We start from the raw sequence: 23,699 nt of genomic DNA, 5'->3' as shown, positions 1-23,699 counted from the left end.
GTCATGTTGACTGTAGCATTAAAACACTTTTAAGTACAAAACAATGTAATTTGACCCTCAAGCCTAATGCATCCTTATGTTCTGTTAACACAGGGAAGGGTCTGTTGTGTTTTGGAATGTGGAAGAGAAAACAGTAAGTAGAAAAAAGATCTGTATCATTTAAATATCAAAGCTGATTAAGGTGAAATTCTTGTCATTTCTGCAAAGCCTAAGCAGATGGGTTTTGCATAGGTAACCTGTGGAGGCGAGGGGAGGATTGAATTCTTCTCCTTGGTGAAGGCAGCCATTTGGGACTGCTTCAGGCAAGTGTGGATTATTCTTCGCATCCTGCCTGCTTGCAGAAGGTGGGCAGGTCTTCCACAGTGCTACCCTTAGAAAGTAATATCCCAGTTACAGCAAAGTAGAAGCTCTAAGATGCCTTGCAGACCATGCCATCTGGTGCTGAAAGCCAGTCATGTCTCATAAATTAACTGGAGTCAAGCCAGGTCAGTACAGCAGTGTAACAACAATGAACCTCTTGGTGACACCTTTCCCTTTCTTTCAATACTGAACTACACCTGGATAATATTTTGGGGCACTGTGCTGTTGGATACGTCGTCTTAGATCACAGGTCCCTCATCTCTTGCAGATCCCATATCCTGGCCATGTACCAATTTAAGCTTCCCCTGCAGCTGGAATTGGATACAACGGAACTGATTCTTTGTTGCTGTGCATCTTGTACAGTTATTTACACCAGTACAAAGTGGATGTAAAATACTAACGGAGTAGAATGGGAGCATTTTATATCTACTTCTAATTCACTTTTCGCTGTTTTTTTTTTTTTTAAAAACTACACAAGGGTTAGACAACAGAGAAGCAGATACAAGGTCTGGTGTACACACACTTTTTATACTGGTATAACTGTCGTTTAGGGATGTGGTTTTTTTTTTAATTTATTTTTTTAAATCAAAATAGTTATACTTGCATAACCCATAGTATGAAATGCAGTTACACTGGTATAATGGTGCCACATACAATATAGTTTATTTCCCTTCCTCTACTGGAATAATCTTTACACTAGTATAAGTGCCTTTATACCTGTATATCTGAAGGGCACCCTCAGTACTACGTATGGTCCTTGGATGTTGTTGGAAGTTTTGCTTAATCTGTTGGCCTGTCTTTAATTTCCAAAACTGATTTACCACCTGCCTCCTAATTTCTCTTGAGAAGTCTACAAGGAAGATTTTAGCTAGGCTGTTAGATTCCCATTGACTTAAAGAGTATGTTTCTGTTGACTTTAGTGGGCTTTGGATCAGACCCCAAATAGACGTAAGCAGGCTGCCAGTGAAGTGTAGTCACTTCTGCGATGGAACACAACAGTTCAACATTGGGTGATGAGACAGCAAGTGTGAAAAATTGGGACAGGGGGTGTGGGGTAATAGGAGCCTATATAAGAAAAAGACCCAAAAATTGGGACTGTCCCTATAAAATTGGGACATCTGGTCACCCTAGTTCAACAGCATACAGCAATGATACATTACAGCTTAGGAAATGAAGAGGAAAACTGCATCAATTTGTAAACTGAACAGGGCATTTAGCTAGGCAGACAGGAATTGCCCAAGTGGGAATGGCTGGAAAACCAAGGCTAGCAGCCCAACTTTTTGAGTATAGTGCCATGAGAGTTTAATGATTGTCTCAGCTAGAACCTGGATTTTTGGTCTCATGTAAATGACAGTAGCTTCAGCAAAGAACAAGCCTATAATTTCCTAACTGAACAAATAAAGACAGTTAAGTTCAGCAGCAAAGTGTCTCGTCCCCAAGTATTCAGTATTTTCTAAGGGGAAGGTGTGCTGCCTACTGAATCATTAATATTCAAAGTCCTATAGCACCATGGATTCTCCCCCCAGGTCTATACAAATGCTGATCAGGCCTGATCCTACTTAGCCTACAGGATCTTGTGAGATCACAGCCATAGATATTATGACTGCTATAAAAATTAAAGATACTTTTATCTTGGTAATACAAATCAGGATTTCTCTATCTTTTTAGCAGTAATTCTTGGAATGCTTGGCAGACCTTAGACACTTCAGTATGAAATTCAAAATGATATGGCAATGTTTCAGAAATTGCAGCCCTCCATAAAAACATATGGCAATGACTTCTTATAGCATCATGTATATTGTCAATAAATATTATGAAAGCAATGAAGAAAGCTAACACCACAGAGAAAATTATAGTTTTGTATAGGTACTAACTGATTTTAAAGTATCTGTCTTTGGAAACAGCTTTATTCGAACTTGATGAAACTAAAATTTTGCATTGAAAGATCCACTATTCTCCTTATTTTGAAGAGATAAGTGTTGAAAACTTGGGTACCCTAGCAATGAGTATAGTATAAGTGCCTAGATGGCACAATCTTTTGGCCAAATTAGTTTAGAATTTCTGTTCTAAAATGTACAGGGTCAAAAGTCTTGTACTGTGGAAGATTTTCTGAATGGGATGAAAAATAATATTAAAATGGTTACTTTATCCTAATGCAAAAAGGTATTTTCACCACACCTTTAACATTCTTTAAATAAACATCAGTGTATTGCTTTAATTTTTATGTATTAGATATTTGAAGACTTATGTGGGGCAATTGTGTAGTATTTGCTAACCATTTTAATAATGTGCAGTTGTCTTTTTTTCTAGATGAAGAAAATAATGCAAGTGCTGGAGCGGCATGAAATTCAGCCTTATGAAGTTGCACTGGTTCATTGGGAGAATGAAGAAATTAACTACAGGAGAGGAGAGTAAGCATTTTGATGCATCCTTTACCAAAAACATTCCTTTCCTGCCTCTCCTTCAAAGAAGTAAGATAAGTGTTTTGAGGGGTAAATAGTATGGGCTACAAACATTAAATCCATCAGTCTTAATGGAGTATGCATTAATTTTTTTAAAAAAAATATGGCTTTGCAGCATTACTTGTGATTCAGATGTTATTTACTAATCTTACTAAAGTATTAGAGTAAACTCCATGGCTTCATAATTGTAAGTGCTTTTCAGCAGTCTCAAATGGAAGAACTCACACCTCATGAGGGCAGGAAAGGAAGCATATTGAGACAGCTCTGATACAGAATGGTCATCACAAGGAGTATCTTGCCTTAGATACATTGAAATACACTGAAAACATAACAGTTTCTAATAGGAGTAAAACTGGCATATCATGGAAGAAGACGGGTGACCTTCCTTGACTTTGTTTCTTGTTAAATCATATCTTGAGATCATGATGAGCTGAAGTTCCTGTTCAGAAAGATTTTTCATTGCAAATCATTGCTATTTCATAGAATACATTGTATTTAGTCATTTGTAGTACAATGCTGCTACATAAGATGGCCATTTTCATAGCCAATGGAAAACTGAATGTGTGGTAAATTATGGAATCTGTAACTATTGAATTGTTCCATTGTTTCTAGCTTCTCCTTCACAAGCATTTGTACTTTAAATTTCGGGATGCTTCTCAGACTCTTGGGTGGGACTTATGCAAGACACCTTGAAACTTGCAGGACTCATGACTTGTACTTCGCTGCTGGCACACTGAAGAGAGCTGTGGGGCGGGGGAGAGTATCACAATTCAAGAAGGGAAAGTAGTGGAAATAGAGTGACAGAACAGAATAGGAGAGACAAAAACAAGAACAATGAAGTAGAAAGAGGAAGCACAAGAAGGGAGGAGGAGTGAGTGGGAAAGAGAAGTCCATCGTCCTGCTGTTTCTCTGAATTTTCTCAGTAGTGCTGCAGTTGATGTAGAAGATACTAATATTAGTATCCTTTTTGCAGAGGAGTTGCTGGTGTAGAGGTTGAAGAAAGGGCTCTAGGTGGGTTTTCTCTCACTTTAATCGTGACTAAGAGCAAAATGCAAGGAAGTGAGATGGAGCAGTCATATACACTGCTCCATGTTTTTAAATTTTAAAAAGGTGCATGAGGAATTTCCTTGTGTAAAAGATTCTACCCCGACTATCCATTTTTAGAGGTGACTTAGTCAATGAAGATGTCTCAATCCTGTTTTTACAGAGGCCAGTCAAAGCTCCACAGAGGAGAAATCTTGTTAAATTCTGACCTGGATATTGATGAAGTAATTCTGCAGAAATTTGCCTTTTCAAATGCTCTTTGCCTTTCTGGTAAGCTAATACTTTATGTAGTATCCAATTTTACCTAAGATTGTGAAATGCCATCACAAATTTGGACATATACAATACAAGGGATGGAGGGAGAAGATGACCTTAAGCAAACTTTATATATGGTGAATGTCTGTCTGGGTATCCGGTGTTGTTACATGGGTTACTCTCATTCATGAAAGTGAGGTATGCACATAAGTTGCCAGAGGCTGAATAGGAGGATTACTCTCATAGTTTTTAACGTGTGTTTTGTAAATTGGAGCCCTGCTTAGGTCACAGATAAATCTTTTAAAATAACATGCTTGAGGAAACATACTTTTTTTTCAGTTTACACCTCTTCCGTTCCCCAACCCTAAATACTCTTTTAGTATTGGATGAACTAGAAGATAGCAGCAGTTTGTGCCTGAAGCACATAGTGTGCCTGCACTGCCACTACGCATGCATGCTGAACATCTTCTATAAATAAACAGAAGACTTCTTTATCCAGTTATCTGTTCTACACCTTTTCTGAACACCAACTTCACCAGAAACAGAAGGAAATTTACCTCATTAAAATGTATATTAACACGAACGCTGCAGAAACATTGTTCTGACTCACTCTGCAGAGCAATGTCAGGCAACTCCCAGATTAGTTATTCTAACACAAGCCTTGAACAGCTACAAATGATAATGTGTATTTATAGACTTAAAACTAATGAGCGAGTGATATTTATTTGAATGTCTGGTTATTTAGATCATTTAAGTCATAAAAAGTCAACTGCAGTTTAATGGAATCTTGAAACATTGGCAGATAGGCAAGATAGGCACTGTGTTTTATGGTTCGTTGAATTCTGAGACAACACATGAGATGTAATGTCCTATTTTGTTAATTTTTTGTTGCAGTAAAACTGGCCATTTGGGAATCATCTTTGGATAATTTTGTGGAATCTATCCAGTCAATTCCTGAGGTGAAATTTCTGTTTACTTGTGTTTTTTGGTTTTTTTTTTTAAATTCTTTATAAAGAATTAATTTTATCAGGAAAAAGATATTGGGAAAGCATTTGAATGGCTAATAGATTTGACTGTAAAGCTAAAGCAGGTATAGAAGCTCAGGGCAACTGCACTGGGTGGAATAAGGAAAGATGTTTAAAACCTTTTTTAAAGGGAAGTGATTGCATGCAAAAATGTTTTCACACAGATGCACTTGCTAGAACATGCATATGCATGTACAATAAAGTGTCTACCTTTTCAAAATTCAGTCAGAGAATAGTTCAGCATCCCTGATCAAAATCTAAATCAACATGAACTTGATTAAAATCTCAAATGTGAGTTTTCCTGAGATTTTAATTAAATCAAGATTGCAATGTCCCATATCACCTATATAGAAACCACAGCATTGAAAGCACCGCTCAGTGACTTCTTCCTCCAGGGAAAAGAGTGGGAATCCTTAGCTTGGCTCTTTCAAAACAATTTATTCATTTTTTTTTTTTTTGAGCATCTCAAAAGAAGAAATTAAGAAAGCTCAGTAGTTACAGGATAAGAGAGAGAGTTCTATCATATCTTAGAAACTAAATAGAGACAAAACAGAATAAAAGGGAATAAGTGGTCCATTTTCAGCCTGGCTAAAGTTTAACAAGGGGTGTTCCAAGGGTCTGTGTTAGCAGTGGTGGTGTTTAATATATTGATCAATGATCTAGAAAAAGGTTGACCAGTTGGATGTGACGCAACAGGTTACCAAAGTATTTAGCTAAATCAAGACTATAGAAGACTAAGGATCCCCAGAGTTACCTAACAATGCAAGGTAAATGGGCAGTAGAGTAGCAGATGAAATTCAGTGTTGATAAATGTGCAGTAGGGCACATTAGAAGGAATAGTTTGAACAACTGGTACAATGCTCAGGGTGTAGGACTCATGATTTTTTTTTTTTACCGAACTTAAATAAAATAAGCAGTTATGGAATGTCTTTGGCTAACGATTTATCACTAACTTCTCTGCAGATATTAAAATCAAGAAAAAAAGTGAAACTCTCTCATGCTGATGTAATGCAGAAAATTGGGGAACTCTTTGCCTTACGGTAAACTTTTTTTTTAAGGGCTCACACCCTATCATTTCAAAGAGTATATTAATAGATTCTTAGAGCCCAGTACCAGAAAGAGAGAACCTTTGTGACCCATGATTAAAAGATTGGCAAACATCCTTATAGTGATAATTTCAAGGAGCCCAATTTATTTACTTTAACAAAGAGAAGGCAAAGGGATAATTTGAACCCAATTTATAAGTGTCTACATGGGGAACAAACATTCGATAATGGGCTCTTCAATCTAGCAGAGAGAAGTATAACAATCCAATGCCTGGAAGGTGAAGCTAGACAAATTCAGACTGGAAATAAGGGATACTTTTTGAACAGTGCAGCTAATTAGCCATTAGAACAGTTTAGCAAAGGTTGTGGTGGATTTTCCATCACTGGCCATTTTTAAATCAAGATCTGAGGAGTTTTACTGTGATAAAAATGATTCCTTTGTTGTGACCCTCTCACAAATCACAGAAGTGTGATTGTAATAAACATTACTATATATATCCCATACAACTTAAATTTAATAAGCTAACAGGTGGAAGGGGAAAAAAGGGCTATAAAGACACACAGCTATGATATGAACACTACCTGCTAAGGCTCTGGATTTCATATCCACACCTAGAAGAGCCTTTTGCCAGTGGGCTGGAGGAAACTATTGTTAGTGATCCTCATAACCAGCATTCAATATCTGTTTTGTGCTGGAGGTGGGAGATATTACAAAGTAACTTTGATGCTGTTGTGACAAAAGGCCTGGCATGGGAAGGTGCTTCCCACTCAAGTCTATTGCTGTAGGTGCTCAGCAAGTCAGGCCTAAGCAATCTGTCTCAATAAGTTTGTTTATTTCAAAACCATCCTTCTATACTGATATTGTTGTATAGCAAAAAGTGACTCATTCATGAGGGTCTCGTAACTTTCAGTATTCTCAGAACAACCAATTTAAGCAATTATTACTGTTTAGTATTAGTCTCCTATCCCCAGATTTGTATTTTCTATAGGGAATAAGGGGAAATACTTCATACAGGTAAAGCTGATGTTTTTAAAATAAACACTGTAGAAATTGGTAGGAAGCTGAATAAACTTCAATCATTGCTTTGAAATAGCACTATAAATATTTGAACCTTTAATTGCCAAAAGAACTTTGAACTACCATAACCATCCCTCTTTAGGCACTGTATAAATCTAAGTTCAGACCTGCTGATAACTCCTGACTTCTACTGGGACAGAGAAAACCTTGAAGAGCTTTATGACAAAACCTGTCAGTTTCTCAGCATTAATCGCAGAGTTAAGGTAAGTTTCTTGCAAGTAGGAGGTTCTCCCTCACCCATAACAAGTCTTTGTAACTACATGAGAACATCAGAAGTGCCGTACTGAGTCAGACAGGCCATCCAGCCAGTATCTGTCTCGACAGTGCCAATGCAGGCCCCAGAGGGAATGAACAACAGGTAATCATCAAGTGATCCATCCCGTGCCCATTCCAGCTCGTGCAAACAGGGCTAGGGACACCATCCCGCCCACTTGGCTAATAGCCATTGATGGACCTATCCTCATGATATACTAGTTCTTTTTTGAACCACTTATAGTCTTGGCTCACAACATTTCTGCAAAGAGTTCCACTAGTTGACTGTGCATTGTGTGAAGAACTATTTTGTTTAAACCTGCGCCTATTAGTTTCATGGTGACCCCTAGTCGTTATGAGAAGGAGAATACACTTCCTTATTTACTTCTCCATACCATCATGATTTATAGATCTCTATGATATATCCCTTAGTTGTCTCTTTCTAAGCTCAAAAGTCAGAGCTATACTCGCTCCTCATACAGAACCATTTCATACCCTGATCATTTGTTGCCCTTTCTGAACTTTTCCAGTTCCAATAATCTTTTGATGGGCGACCACTGCATGCAGTATCAAGTGGGTACCAAAGTTCTATAGAGGCAATATGACATTTCTGTCTTATCACTATCCTTCTAATGAGGCCAACGTTCTGTTCACTTTTTAACTGATGCTGCAGATTGGGTGGATGTTTCAGAGAACCTCTCCACAATGATTCCAAGATCTCTTTCTTGAGTTCTAACAGCTAATTTAGACCCCATCATTTTATATGGATAGTTGGGATTATGTTTTCCAATGTGCAATACTTTGAATTTATCAACATTGAATTTCATCTGCCATTTTGTTGCCTAGTCACCCAGTTTTGAGAGATCCTTTTGTAGCTCTTCGCAATCTGCCTGGGACTTAACTCTCTTGGGTAATTTTGTATCATCTGCAAATTTTGCCACCTCACAGTTTACCCCTTTTTCCAGATCATTTGTGAATATGTTGAACAGGACTGGTCCCAGTACAGACCCCTGGGGGACACCACTATTTACCTCTCTCCATTCTGAAAACTGACCATTTATTCTTACCCTTTGTTTCCCATCTTCTAACCAGTTACCAATCCATGAGAGGACCTTCCCTCTTATCCCATAACAAACTCTGGTTAGTCTTCTGCTGAGCAAGACTACTCCATGAGTTGTTATAAATTTGACTCTGTCCAGTGAAGCAGAGATTGAGAGAGTGACCTGGATTTTTTAATGGTTTTAAACTCTTAATTAATAAAAGTTCAATGTTATTTACTGCAAAAAAGATATTTTATACAAAATAATAGGGACCTGTGAGTTGCATCCTCTTCTATAAGTTTATTTGCATTTTTTCTGTGACAGATTCATGATACTTCCCCATTTTTGGTCATGAGAAACAGCTAACCTTTATCATTCCGGCTTACATGTAAAGAGTATTTTTTCTAAGCCTTTAAATAAAGTTTAAAATTTAACAGGAAGAGCTTTTCTTTTGTTCTAAAATACCAAACAATATGTAAAGAAGCAAATTATTTTTTTTCTTCTGCTTTTGGGGTTTTTTTTATCAAGTAAAAGTGTTTTAAAGAAACAGAGGAGTTAAAAGGCCACTGAGATGTGAAGCAATCTTTTTAGCTACGTCCAACAAGGTTCCTGTGACACCTTAATCAATTGGTAGAATGAGCTGTAGTAAAATGAACATGCTGCTTAGGCCTTGTCTATACTACAGAGTTTGTCGACACAAGTTATGCTGATGATCGAAAACTGGTATTATTACATTGCTTGTGCATGTTCACACAATGCTCCTTCTGTCGGCAGAGCATGTCCATAGTTGGTGCACTGTGGGTAGCTATCCCACTGTGCAACTTGTCACCTTCTTCAGCTAGGAGTTATGGGCTCAATGTCTTGTGATGCAGTTCCATGGGCTTCCAAATGCATTTTATGGCATTTTTCAATCGCCCCAGTTTACTGTGTGCCTGCTATCTCTGTCTCAAAGGATGGATCCTGCACTGCTCTCTACTGTTGTGGTCACTGTCATGAACACATTGTGGCTGGTCATTCAGTATATCATGAACAGGAATCAGAGGTGCCTGACCTGCTGTGTGTCATGGAAAGAAACAACATCAGATTACTTTTGGCATTCACAGAGCAGCTGCACACGGTAGACTGTTGCTTTTGGGCTCAAGAAACAAGCACTGAATGTTAGGATCGCATCATTATGCAGGTCTGGGATGACAAGCAGTAGCTGCAGAACTTTTGGATGTGGAAAGCAACCTGGAACTGTACGTGGAGCTCGCCTCAGCACTGCGGCACAAGGACACCAAAATGAGAGCTGTGCTCTCGGTGGAGAAGTGCTTGCCAATTGCTGTGTGGAAGCTCGTAACTCCAGACTGCTACCAGATGGTCACGAATCAGTTTGAAGTTGGTAAGTCCACCGTTAGGGTTGCAGTAATGCAAGCGTGCAGGGCCATTAATCGCATCCTGCTACAAAGGACTGTGACTCTTCGGAACGTGCGTGAAATAGTGGTTACTTTGCGGCAATGGGATTCCCTAACTGCGGCAGGACATGTTGTGATCGAGTACATCAATAGGAGGGGGACTTCTCTGTGATATTGCAGGAGCTTGTGGATCACCGTGGGCATTTCACTGACATCAACGTGGGGTAATCTGAGACAGTGCATGACACACACATCTTCAGAAATACTGGCCTATACAGAAAGCTGCAAGCAGGGACTTTCTTTCCAGACCAGAAGATTCCAGTGGGGGACGTTGGAATGCCCATAGTGATCCTGGGAGACCCAGCGTACCCCTCACTTGCATGGCTCACAAAGCCTTACCCTGGAAACCTGGGCAGCAGCAAGAAGCACTTCAACAATAGGCCGAGCAGGTGCAGAATGACCATAGAATGTGCCTTTAGCAGATTAAAAGCATGCTGGTGCTGTCTTTATGGCAGGTTAGACCTCAATGAGAAACCAGAAGTCAGCTACTGTTGATCTCAGTGGAAGTTACAGGCTCTTAATCCCAATCATTGACGGTCACAGAAGGAAAAAAAAACATGACTGAGATACAACAGAAAATTAAACCAGAGCCTTTTAATATTAGAAGTCTCTGAATTCTTGGGATACTTAAAGTACCTACCATTTGAGGGACCTTGTTTTTCCAACAGCATTGGTTTTGACATAAAAGGAGTTTTAGTGGACACCAAATGGTAAGAATGGTGTTGAGTCCTGTGATAAAGAGCTGGGTATCTTTTCTCAACCATAAACTGTATTACACAGCTGCTTAAGTAAAAAGACAGTGACAAGGTCAAGACAGGTTTCACTGTGTGAATACTGAATAGGCTAGATGCATACGTTGTGGGTGATAGGAAAACTCTGAAGTTACAGAAGTCTCCTTCCTCCAAAATTGTTTTGGAAGGCAACACCTCACCTTGCTCCAGTAAATCACTCAGTTCACTGTTCTCAGTACTGCCCTGAACTGTATCAGCAGATGGACTAACCCAAAGATGTGTCACAGGCATTGCCTTATTGCTTGCTTAATCTTTGACCTATTAATCTGTTTAAAAGTTTCTGGCTATGATGGACCTGATGATAGTATTTGGGGATGGTGGGGAGCTAAAGGAAGTTATACCTATCTAATGGTGGGATGTTGAGAGTCTTAAATCATTAGTGTTTGTAAAGCACTCCGAGGACTTTGGATGAAAGGTGCTATAAAAGTGGGTCGAGCTCATTCTATGAGAGTGCAAGCTACATCAATAGTGTTCCTCAATGATGTCTCAATATTGGACATTCGCAGGGCTGATGTGGTCATCAATACATATGTTTTCAAACCATTCTGCCATTACCACATCATCCAAAGCAGATGCAAATGTTAGTGGGCCAGTCCTGCAGTTTTTGTTTAGATCAGGGGTGCCCAACCTATGTCCCAAGGCCATACATGGTCCACAAGAACATTTCATAAGGCCCAAGGCATGCTTCAACACAGTATACTAATGGCCGATTCATTACTGTTCTTTTTCCCTGTTTACTCTAATTCATCTGATACACGTTTTATGCACTGATTTCTTTGTTTTTTAAATAGACAATATTGTATATAGGTTGTTTCTATCTAAATAAATATGAAACAAGCTGAACTTAAAATATGAATCAATACACGTGCCTTTAAATCTTATTAAAATATGTAGAATCTGTTTGGCCACACAAGGTTGTGCTTAGGTTTATGTAGCACTTGTGTGATAAGATTGGGCACTACCGGTTTAGATAAACTGAGCCCCACCTCCTGAGGTGGGTACTGCTTGAGTCACGTAAGTTGAATACACAGCTGCATCTTCTTGAAGAAGAAGGAACGGTTACTTAATGTAAATGGTTCCTTGAGATGTGATGCAGACATCTATTCCACAATCCCCCACCCCATCCCTTTTGTATCAGAGTCTAGTCTCTGGGCATTCAGGTGTGAATGAACTGAGAGGGTCGAGATGGCATTGCTTCATATAGCCAAGGGAGGGGCTGTGGGCATGAGGTACCAGTGCTGCCTCCTTTGGGTAACACTAGGCAAAATTCTTTGGCCTTGGTACGGTGGGTGTGCACTCACCTAAGTGGAATACACATCTGCATCACAACCAGGGAGATATTAACAAAAAGTGCTTCAGATGATCACGTGTCATTTGGGGCAAGTGGCAGGTTCTGAAGGTAATAAGAGCTCAAACCAATTGGGCTTTTTGAGTTCAAAACAACTTCTTTCATTTCCCCTGGAATCCAATTGTAGGGCATTGGTGGCCATGTGGCATTTTCCTGAGTTCAGTGCTAATCATATAAAACAGGCTTTGCCTTTTTAAAAGGTGATATGAATGCTTATAAAATCACAGCTTTTTTTAAAAAATTCCAGCTGTTTATCTTACAATGTGCTCGATGGCTTTACATCACACAGATTCAGAGGTCTCGAGCATTCACTTTTTCCAGTAACTCAAAATGCCTATTAAACAATTAGTTGAAGCACTGAGAGAAACCACCCCTTCAATTTGGATGAACGGTAAAGATTTTTTTTTAATGGACTGTCTGAGTACCCACATGAGTTGTGCTTCTTTACTTAATTTCTTGTATTTTTAGGGTTTAGACTACATGACCTATTAATTTTATTCATCTTGGCTCCTATGAATGTGTATTTTTACTGGACATTATTCATCCTTATGATGAATTGACAGACTAGCTTCAAGGTGTTTTCATTAAAAATCTTGCTACTGTGTTTATGTGGAGTACCACAAGGGGCTGTGCTGTATACTTTTGCACAGTGAAAAATCTATATCAGCCTGGAAACCAAACAGTCATGTTTAAGTTAGATAATTTCTGTGTTTGGTTAGCTTTCCTTAATGATTTCTTAGAATTTGTTTAACTCAGGCTTTCTGCAAATGCAAACTCTTCAACAGAAAACATATGTTTTGCTGCAGGTAATGAATGAGAAACTTCAGCACTGCATGGAGCTGACGGACCTGATGCGAAATCACCTGAATGAAAAACGTGCCCTGCGCTTGGAATGGATGATAGTCATACTCATCACTATAGAGGTTAGTTTGGTGTTCAGTTGCCACGCTTTTATTCATCACTCTGCGGAAGAAAATTAAATAATGAAAATATTATGATGCAGGAGTCACCCACTGTTGCAGGTGTAAGCAGCTGTACATTTTACATGGCATGATTTGAAATATAGTGGAATAGTTTATGCTTATGTAGCATGTGTGTGAGAATAAGTCTTCAGTTTTGGTTATTTTATGTTATCATCACTGAGCCTTTTCTTTTGGTTTGCAGCTATCTATAGTCATCTCTTCAGATTATTTCGTTTACCCTTTACCTTTTTTGTAGTATTAAAGAGAACTTGTACTATGCAACTCCTTATTAATACTGGTATTCATTACTGTGCAGGTCATGTTTGAACTTGCCCGAGTAGTTTTCTGACCATGGCAGAAGCTAAGAACATCTGAGAAAAGTATGACAGGACCATATTCAGAACAGAAAAAAGTTCCTTGCTCCCACCTCTTTATTTTCTGTACACTTCTGGAAAATGCTGTAATTATCTTACTAAATAAATGTATTTATGTATAAATAAATGTACATGTGTTCAAATAAACTGTGAACTTAATGAATAAATCGTAAGTTAGGTTCAGCACTACTTGACAACTGATCTTTTGATATAACACTAATCTGTAGAATTTATGCATTTTAAGTGAAGTTTCTGCAGTGAGTAGGAAATGCTGTGTGTCAATAAATGTCTCCAGTGTGACATTAGTTTTGTCTCAGTGAGGGACTCACTCAGCCTGTTCTGGTCCATAGATACCAAAGTCCTCGCTGCTGCCCCCCCCACCCCACCCTTCCCTGTACCGAAGTGTTTGCTACCTGCTCCCTTTGAGCACTGAAAAGATATTGATACACCTACCCCTTCGTTTTCATTTTTGGTGAAACCTTGTCTTCCTTTCATATTTATTGCTTGAAATGTCTAGGAGACATTCTGGATGTTTGATCTGTCAGACCTTCACCCCAGGAACCCACAGCTGCAACAACTTCTGCTTAAGGAAGCCCTTGAGTCTAGACCCTTTGGATCCATTCAGACTTTGGTTCAAAGGTCTAAAGAGTCAGCCTCAGCCCCAGTGGTCTCTGTCAATTCCAAAGGGACCCAAGCAGCTGCAGCCCCTATCAGGGCCAGACTTGGTTCCTGCGGCTCCTACAGTCAAGTCCCTGAACGATACAAGGCTGAACCAAGAAGCGCGTGGTTGGATCCCAATGCCCTGGGAAAAAGTGGAGAAGTTGCTTCTGATAGGAGTAATCTAAGAGCTTCCTGCTTACCTCAGAGGTTTTACTCCTGATATTTTCTGGTAAAAAGGAAAGGTTGGGGTAGTGGGCATTTTGGCTGATGCTACACATGAAAGTATTTAAGAAGTACATCCCGAAGTTTTGGTTCTGTACCCTGCGCTGGCCTCCATAATCCCATTGTTGTTGGTTCTGGATTGGTTCATGAGCATCTAAAGGGTATTTCCGTATCCCAATTTGCCAAAATCATCAAAAGTAACTTTGATTCATGGTGGCTGGACACCATTTCTAATACCAGGTGCTTCCCTTTGGCCTTTCCCCAGCAGCCAGGGTATTTAAAAAATGCCTCTCTGTGGTAGCGATGTATCTGCAGAATCAGGGTATTTTTGTTTACACTTATTTGGATGATTGGCTGCTGCAGGCCACTATACACAAGGACTCATTGAGCTACATGGTCACCACAATCAATCTTTTCTCAGACCTAGCCTTTTTTCTCAACCTTCCAAAGTCAATCAAAAGGATTCCTTTTATAGGTGCCATATTGAATTCAGTAAAAGGGAGAGCTTTTCTGCCAGAGGCGAGATTTCTCAAAGTGAGGCAATGTCTCTTAAAGACTCAAAGTTGCCCTACACTGAGGGTAAGAGTCGTCTTGTGGATCTCATGGGGTACATGGCAGCCACTACCTATGTGACAGCCAGCTAACCATGAGACTTATACAGCAATGGATGGCCCAGCATGTCTACACTCCAGGTTGGGACAGTCTTCAGTTATTGATCACCATGTCTCAGAAAGTTATAATCTCGCAACACTAGTGGTCAAGCAGGAAGAACATGCAATTTGTCTCATCAGAGACAGCGCCTAGATGCACAGGTGGTCCCTGAAGGATCAGTTGGATCAGATCGTATTTTCCAGAGGGGTTGACCAACTGTGGACTGTTCACAGTGAAGTTCAACAGAAAGTGTCATTGTTTATCTTTCAGAGCAGGCTTGGACAGTCTATCTCTAGCAGATACTATCCTGCTGCAATGGGGGAAGAGTCTGATGTACATCTTTCCTCCTTTTCCCTTGAGACAGAAGGTGATAAGGAAGATACATCAGGGCAGGGCAAGGATGCTATTCATTGCTCTGCTGTGGCCACATCAACAGTGGCTTACTGATATCCAGCTATCCAGCAGTATCTTTATGCTCCTCCTCTCTCACCATCTCTCGTGTCCCAGGAGGGGGGACTTTTCCTCACCTGATGGCATGAGCAACTAGACTTTGACTCTGCACTTGAGTAGTCATCTTTCTCTGTATGCAGGCCATACTAGTTAACTCTAGATAGTAGCAGTTTCTAGTTGACTGTTTTCTCAAGTAGTCCAGATTGCGGGCATGGATGCAGAGAAAGTCTGATTCTCCTATAGTTGCCTCCATTCCTTGTGTTCTGGAATATTTAGAGAACCTCTGCTTTTTTAGGTAAGTTAATTCATCTTTAAATGTCCGTTTGACATCTCTGCCTATCATACCTTGATGGTAGATTGCTGTTTGTTCATGTCTTGGTTGCAAAGTTTATGAAAGGTTTAACAAAAGTGTATCTTCATGTTAGATGCTCTGTCCCTTCTTGGAACCCTCAATTTGGTTTTGACCACATTGGTAAAAATCTCCGAGCCAGCAGTTGTGTTTAATCATCTCTCTAATCTAATCTAATCTATCAATCAAAACAGCCCTCATTATTGTTATTACATCAGCCAGGAGAGTGAGTAAACAGAATGCACTAATGACTGATCCACCTTTTACTTTTTTTCATAAGGACAAGGTCCTTAGACCTGTTCCTTGGTTCATACCGAAGGTGGTGTCTGATTTTTCTCATTAGTCTACTAATTTACCACTTTTCCCCCTTAACCACATTCTAATAAAGGAGAATCTGTTCTCTATACATTGTATGCTAGAAGGGCTCTTGCTTATTGTTTTAACAGAACTAAGAGTTTTTGTAAAACATCTAAACTGTTAGTTTTGTATGCTAAAACCACCATAGGGCGCATAGTTTCTTCCCAGACTATTTCCTGGTGGATTAAGCGATGTATTGGTCGGTGTTACAGGCTAGCAAAAGTTTGTGTACATGCTTCAATTTGACCACATTCCTGTAGAGCTGTGCCTACCTCCTTCACTAGTGTGAGGCAGATACCACTTGTTAAGATCTGCAGAGTTTTAACCTGGACTTTTGGTACACACCTTCAGCAAGCACTATGCTCTGCATTTGGCTTTTAGAGTAGGCACAAGGAGGTGCTTTATTCAACTAGGACTGTGTCCCCAGCCTCTGTTTGCCAGAAGTTGGGAAGGAGCAATGAGCTAGATCACTTAACGATTACCTGTTGTGTTCCTTCCCTCGGGGGCACCTGGCACTGGCCCAGTTGGAAGACAGGATACTGGGCTAGATGGACCTTTGATCTGACCCAGTATTGCCATTCTTAGGTTCTAGGACTCTTTCTTCCTCTACGTTAATTTCAGCACTGCTTATCAATCTTTCCCACAAGTCCTGTAACTGGACTCCAACCTGTCTCTGCATCTTCACACTTCCCACCTCTTTTCCTCTAGTGCATGTTCTTGAGTCTGGCATGGTGGTGGAAAAAACGGAAGTCGGAGGGCACTATCGCTCCCTATTTAGCCTTGTCCGCAGTACAATGGGGTGGGGGGGGCAGGTGTACTAGCTGACATTGCTTGACTAGGGTTCTACCACAAGGTGGTGTAGTATCCCTTAAATGTGAATATGCAGCACCATCTTGAAGAACTCCAGTTACAGAGAAGTAACCTTCACTTTTCCTTTCTGGCTCTTCAGTCTGCAAATCACCATCTCCAAAACACTGCTATGATTCCTTCATTTTTGCCTCTACTGAACCTTTTTATGGGGTCTTTTCATTAATTTAGTTTGCCTAAAGCCCTACTATCTAAATCTGTATTGAGAATCCACAGGCATAATTCTATTCCAGATAGTGGGATCATATCACCTCAGATTCACCAGCATTTTTAAACCTAAAGTTATCTTCATTTATTGAATTATCTCTGTCCCATTTTTAATCTTTACCCATGCTTGTTTACTCATTTCTTTTCTTGACTTCTTGCTACCATACATATGCTGGTGTGAAACAAGTCTTCTGGGAACTAGACTGAAATTAATTCTTTCCACATAACCCATCCAACTACTATCGACTAATAAAAGCTTTGGGACAGAATTTAGGCTCTGAAGGGAGGTGTCTACTGATTACAGAACATTCCTGCCTCTGCTGTGTCCCTCAGCTCTTGTTCCCATCCTACCTGCCCTATCCTTTTCCTGCTCCCATCCTCTTCTCCTGTCCTTATCTTCCCCCACTTTTGCCCTTCCCCAGCTCCTGCTCCCGTCAATCTTCTCCCACAGCACCTCTGTGCTCCTATTCTCTCTCACTTCCATTCTCTCTCACTTCCACCCACCCCCTTAGCTGCATCTCTCCTGTCTTCTGCCCCTGCCCCTGTTCAAGGCTCTGCATCTTTCCCCTTCCTCTGCTCCTTCCCCTATGCCCCTCCACATTGCAGGAGGACCAGCAGGGATAGCATTGAGAACTCAGAAAACACAGTCTACCTTTCCTCAATTTCTGTGCCCAGCACCACAGGAGCCCCCAAGATTCATTACTAAAGAATGACAGATTGTGATGAGAGAAGTACCAACTAAACTAGAATCTTGATCATAAAAAAATTTAAATAGGAGATTTCTACAGGATAAGAGAGAAAGTTCTATCATATCTTAGAAACTAAATAGAGACAAAACAGAATAAAAGGGAATAAGTGGTCCATTTTCAGCCTACACACTCAGCAAGGATGCTGAGATCTCTTCTGAAGAAAACATACACATAAAAGAAAAAAATCTACAGTGCAACCTACACAAACACCATCTATATATGTGCAACCACTCTAAAATTATTCCAGAAATCTCCAGAATATTTTTTAGGACGCAACCAATTTTTGCTGGTCTCTGGAGTGTGAGATTATTATAATATTATTTCACACTTTTCTTCTCTAAGAATTAAGACTGTGCACACAACCCCCGTGGCTAATCTTTACAAGTTGAAAGTTTCCATCATGCAAGTTCTCCTACAAGAGCTAATTAAGAAGTTGAATTGACACCACCAAATTTTAAGAAGTCACTTTTTTTCCACACTGTTATAAGAAACTGAAAATTGCCTGTAAAAGATTAAACTGGTTTCTTCAGTTTACTTTAGGCTTTTAATAGTTCTCTTCCAGAGATGTTCAGTATTTCCTCTGTTGTTTATGTGGCTCTTTCAAAGAGCAACTGGGCAGGAACAATTTGGTTGTAAAATGATAGCAATTGGCAAGTATAATACCTGAAAGTACTTTGTTTTTAAATACTAACTAGATTTCAAGTAGCTGTTAAGCATTCAAACTGGTTTTGCACATGCACGGTAATTTTAAATGTATGATACAATTTGGAGGAAACTGCAATACTGTAAATGCTTATCAATGCTATTCAGCTAAGCAGGTGTGATTTTGTGCTTTTTCCACTGAAGAGTTCAGTACTTGCATAAGCTTTTAACTATACAAGTATGGAAGCACTCATTAAAGGCAGTAGTATTTTTTTTTAGTATATTAATTTATTCTCTCTCTCTTACAAGAAGTATACAATCATTCACCTTGATGTATAATATAGTAGCTCTCTGAAAAATGTCATAGTCAGGAGTGCACAGTCATATTCTGAGTTTGAGTACAGTGAGAGAAAGTTGGGCTCAGCTATGAAGCTGAACTGGGAAGGAGGCTGAACCGGGAGATGGGAGACCTGCATTCCAATTCTCCAGTCTTCCACTTGATGCAGGATATATGAGACGTGGTTTAAGCTACTTCTGTACTTGATGTATTCTCAGATTCAGGTACTCTGGCTGCAACAGCCACATAGGCTGTTCACTGAACTGAGGCTAGTACATTCCAGTAACACTTTCAAGGGAAGGAGGAAAGATGCAACACCTTTTACCTGGAAATACACAAGCTGTAATCTACACAGAACTACTACCACTCATCATAAAGGATAAGTATGAAATCCATTTGCTTCTAATGGGCCAGGGTTTATTGTTGAAAGAGATACAACTGTCCTGAGTGGAAAAGAAATATTGTGAACAGCAGGAAAGCAAGTGGTTATTCAGGGCACTGACTGTTTTAGGTTTAAATGGTGCCAGACATCTCTTGAGGCACCCCCGGAAACAATAATTAGCATCAGTCAGCCTGAACTGGATTAAAGTCAATAGGACCATCAGATTCTAGACACCCCACAGCAGGCTCAAGGCTGGCACTGAGAGCTGTGCTGTAGTCTCTTAGTTTAGTATTAGTACTAATTATTACATTTACCAAAAATAAAAATTTAACTTGAGGGGTTTGGGTGTCTAGTCCAGGCTTCTCCCACTGCTAAATTGAATTCTTTTTTGCATGCACTGACAATGGGATTAAGGTGCATCTTCATCATCCCACCAGCACCTGTACCATCATTGGTGTGCACTCATCTAAATCGTAGTATGTGGTACTTGTAATATATCTTTTATCTAGGTGCAGGATACTTGGCAGGACAGAATAAGGTCTACTGTTATGATCAGGTGGGAGCCTGTAGCCTAGGGGTAGGCAAACTGTGGCACAAGAGCTCATTTTCAGTGGCACTCACACCACCTGGGTCCTGGCCACCAGTCCAAGGGGCTCTGCATTTTAATTTAGTTTTAAATGAAGCTTCTTAAACATTTTAAAAATCTTATTTACTTTACATACAACAATGGTTTAGTTATATATTGTAGACTTATAGAAAGAGACCTTCTAAAAACGTTACAATGTATTAGTGGCACACGAAACCTTAAATTAGAGTGAATAAATGAAGAGTCCACACACCACTTCCGAAAGGTTGCCGACCCCTCCTGTAGCCCATACTCATACGAATAGTCATTTCTGTTCTCAAGTCCTGTACTCAAATAAGTAAGATTGCAGGATCAGGCCAGTATTTTAGTCAGTTTGATTGTGCCTGTCAAAAGTCATACAAGGAAAGTAAAACCATTTTATTCATCTATTATTCAATGACGAAGGTGGAAGAAATCTGCTTTTAGAAATACCATATGGCTCTGATTCAAATGGGAATCTTTCCATTGACTGATGGGCTTTGATCAGACCAAGGGTCATTTTACATCAAGATGTCAGATTACTATTGATTTAGAAAATGTTATGAACTGAAGTTTATAGTTTATAAACTGTTTATGAAATTCTAACTATTAAATACAATTATTTACATTTTCCTCCTCTTTAGCGCTTGATTCTCCTATTATGCTGATGTGAATGAGTAACTCCATGGAAGCCATGGGAGTAACACCAGTATAAAACTGTTTAAATATGACACTCAAAGCCCTAGCCTTCAATTATCAAATAGAAACCTTGCCAGAAATGTATTTGTTTTCCTCTTATGAGGAGCCCATTCAGAGAATTATCTATAATTATTTCACTTTAAAATTATGATGGTTTTGTTGTTCTCAGTGAGAGCAGCATCTCTGTTTTGTGTGAACTCCCTAAATTCAAACATTTGGCTTATAAGATGTGTTAGTTTATATTTCAAATAGTCAAATCAAGTATGAATCACTGTCAAAAAGAGCACAGACCATTCTGGCAAGTAGGTCAGAAATGTTCCCATTCATTAATTAAATATGTGCTGTAGAAGCTTCTTTAAATCACACATTCATTCATGGAATCAAACTCAAAGCTGTTGCAGTCAACCACATACATACAGCTAGGGACATGATACAGTACTCTGTTTATGCACATACCAGAACATTAGTACATGTTACAGACTACCAACTTTGAGTTTGGTGAGCAGAAAACCAACTGAAATAATTGTTTTCTAAACTTACTGTAAAGTCTGATTTAAGTTTTGTTTTATAATTCAGATTTTAAAATTATTTAAATTCTTATGGGCTAGATTCTATGGATCCAACCTGAGCACACCCCTGCATACATGCAGAGACCCACTGACTTTAGTGGGACTTCACACAAGCTTAGAGACACATCTTGACAGATTCATTTGCAGGATCAAGCCCTCTATCAATTTAGTGCTTACAAAATGTGATGACAGCCCTGAAAACTGCAGTTGCCTACTGTGTCTCAATCATGACTGGCTCTACAGGTGAAAAGTTTGTTTATTCTCCATTATTTGTGCACCACATGGCCTTTTTTTATGCAGACTGCAAAAGAGTACTTATTAATGAGAACACCTGTCCCCTAAGAACTGGGCGGAGACAAGTAAGTTTACCCACCATGCTACTTAACAGCCATCAGAAAATTCTCTTTACTCCATAACATGGATCAAATTCAAACAGTTGACATGGTATTATATCCTACTCCTGTCAAATGGAAAAGCTTCCTCTGATTTTAATGACATCAGGACAAGCCCCCTAGAGGGTAAAGCTTTATAACTAGTGCTGGTCAAAGATTTTTCCACCAAATTGTTTTAATGGAAAATTTGGTTTTTCAACTAACTGAAATTTTTTGGTGAAAAGCGTTTGCTTTCTGCCTTAAAACTTTTGATTTTTCATCCAAAAAACCTGAAAATTTCAGCAGAAAATCTATTTTCTGACCAACTCTATTCGTAACATACACACAAGTATTAAAGTTCAGGTCTGGACTTGGAGACTACAGAAGTACAGCAAAGAAAAATACATGTAGACTGCTGAGATGATGGGAAACTTCCACTTCTCAGATGACTCCCCCCTGCTCTTTCCAAAAGAGAAAGCCCACCCTCAATTCACATTAATGTCTACGGCCAATTCCAAAGTATTGAAATTTGTAAATAAATACAATTCAAAGACCAAGGATCACATCAAACATCAGTGTATTATGTTCAAATTTATTTATGCTACTTTGTAATACACAAGTGTTCTGCACAATATCAAATCTTAGTATGATGAGGTCTCACTCCAGTACTGCCTCTCCCTTCCCTCCCACTACAAGAAATGGGCATAGTCACAAGTGTAAAAGCTGCAAAGCAAACTTTTATGGAAGATTTTCTAAACTTTTAAAACCAGAAGTATTTTAAAAGTACAGGCAAAGAGTATGAAGAACTAAGACATTCCAACTGCATTTATATTTGAGAAATGTTTTAACTTAATATTTTAGACTGCAGAGTTTATGTATTATGTATTTGATAGTCCTATAAAACATAAAACCTCTGTTACCTAAATTAACTTCTTAAGGTATGTCTACATAGCAGTTAAACACCCAAGGCTGGCCTGTGTCAGCTGACTTAGGCTTGCAGGGCTCAGGCTGTAGAGCTGTAAAATTGCAGTGTAGACATTTGGGCTCAGGCTGGAGTCCCGGCTTTTGGACCCTTCCCCCTAGTGGGATCCCAGAGCTTGGACTCCAGCCCCAAGCCTGAATTTTACAGCCATGTACCCCAAGCCAAAATCAGCTGACACAGGCCAGCCACAAGTATTTAACTGCTGTGTAGATGTACCTTTAAACCCCAGCACTAAAGTAAAGCCTACTATACTCTGTAGTTTCTGCTTTGACCTGTCTTTACCATTCCCTTTACAATAGATATTTCAACTTCCACAATAACCAGTGGGACCTGAGCAAGGGCACAACCACTTGCAATAGATAAAACCAACTAAATACATCTTAATGCCTTGTTTTATCACAAAAGGTGCCTGTTGCTGATGAGCAGAACCAGACCAAGACTTGACTGTGGATTCAGAAATGGTGCTGACCTGATAGTCCTTGGCTACACTTACCGTTAAACCACATCCAGCACTGAATCAGTTCTGCCCAGGGCTGACAGTGGGTATTTTTAATAATGTAGACAAGGTTTAAGTGAGCACTTTAAACTGCATTTTAAACTCAGTTTAGCGTCCACACCCAGTTTCAAGTATAATTTTGACAATGCCACCATGGCAGAGAGGCACTCCTCAGCAGCACAAGGTGGTCTCATTGGCTAAGCCCTATAGCAAGAAAGTGCAAGTGCAAAGTAGGCAGGTCCAGGGAGTTTTGGAGTATACACTGGGTAGGTGGCACCGCACAGAGGTGGCTTTGCACTCCTCCACCCCAAGCAGGCCACTCTGGTCTGCTGTGTCTGAAACAGGCCCCGACATGAGCCAGGCCTTGGATCCCCCTCCCCAAGAGCAAGCTGCGCCCTCAGCAGCAGGATGTGGTTAGGGCTGGGGAAAGCTGCACTCGGGCTTCACCCCCCCGCGCCGTTTTTAAAGGGGCAGCTCCCCAACAATAACGAGCGGCAGGGGTGGCTCCGGGGCCCCATTCGGCCACGGGAGGGGGGGCTGTGGCTGGCGGCTCGGAGCAGGGGCTGAACGGGGAGCCACGGCCCGGTGCGGCCTGTGCTGGGCGCCGCGAGAGA

The 23,699-nt window shown here is 39.9% G+C and overlaps 1 protein-coding gene across 8 annotated transcripts in view; it reads left to right on the top strand.

Annotated features, from left to right (window-relative positions):
- The window catches only part of RMND1 (required for meiotic nuclear division 1 homolog), a 38,892-nt gene extending 25,096 nt beyond the window's left edge, over window positions 1–13,796 (top strand). For 6 of the 8 annotated variants that reach the window (XM_075064052.1, XM_075064049.1, XM_032782467.2 and 3 more), the window contains 8 exons: window positions 94–133; window positions 2,671–2,771; window positions 4,030–4,136; window positions 5,016–5,080; window positions 6,110–6,186; window positions 7,353–7,473; window positions 12,962–13,078; window positions 13,434–13,796. In XM_075064052.1, coding sequence (XP_074920153.1) covers window positions 94–133; window positions 2,671–2,771; window positions 4,030–4,136; window positions 5,016–5,080; window positions 6,110–6,186; window positions 7,353–7,473; window positions 12,962–13,078; window positions 13,434–13,466 — 661 coding nt within the window. In that variant the 3' untranslated portion in view covers window positions 13,467–13,796. Of the gene's footprint in view, window positions 1–93; window positions 134–2,670; window positions 2,772–4,029; window positions 4,137–5,015; window positions 5,081–6,109; window positions 6,187–7,352; window positions 7,474–9,665; window positions 9,944–12,961; window positions 13,079–13,433 lie in introns of those variants that run through there. The other 2 variants (XR_012655564.1, XM_032782465.2) reach the window with 2 other exon arrangements.
- The last annotated feature ends 9,903 nt before the right edge of the window (window positions 13,797–23,699 follow it).

The sequence above is a fragment of the Chelonoidis abingdonii genome, chromosome 3 (assembly GCF_003597395.2).
Source record: "Chelonoidis abingdonii isolate Lonesome George chromosome 3, CheloAbing_2.0, whole genome shotgun sequence".
NCBI lineage: Eukaryota > Metazoa > Chordata > Testudines > Testudinidae > Chelonoidis > Chelonoidis abingdonii.
Note: the sequence above shows the minus strand (reverse complement) of the source record. Positions and strands in the feature narration are given on the sequence as shown.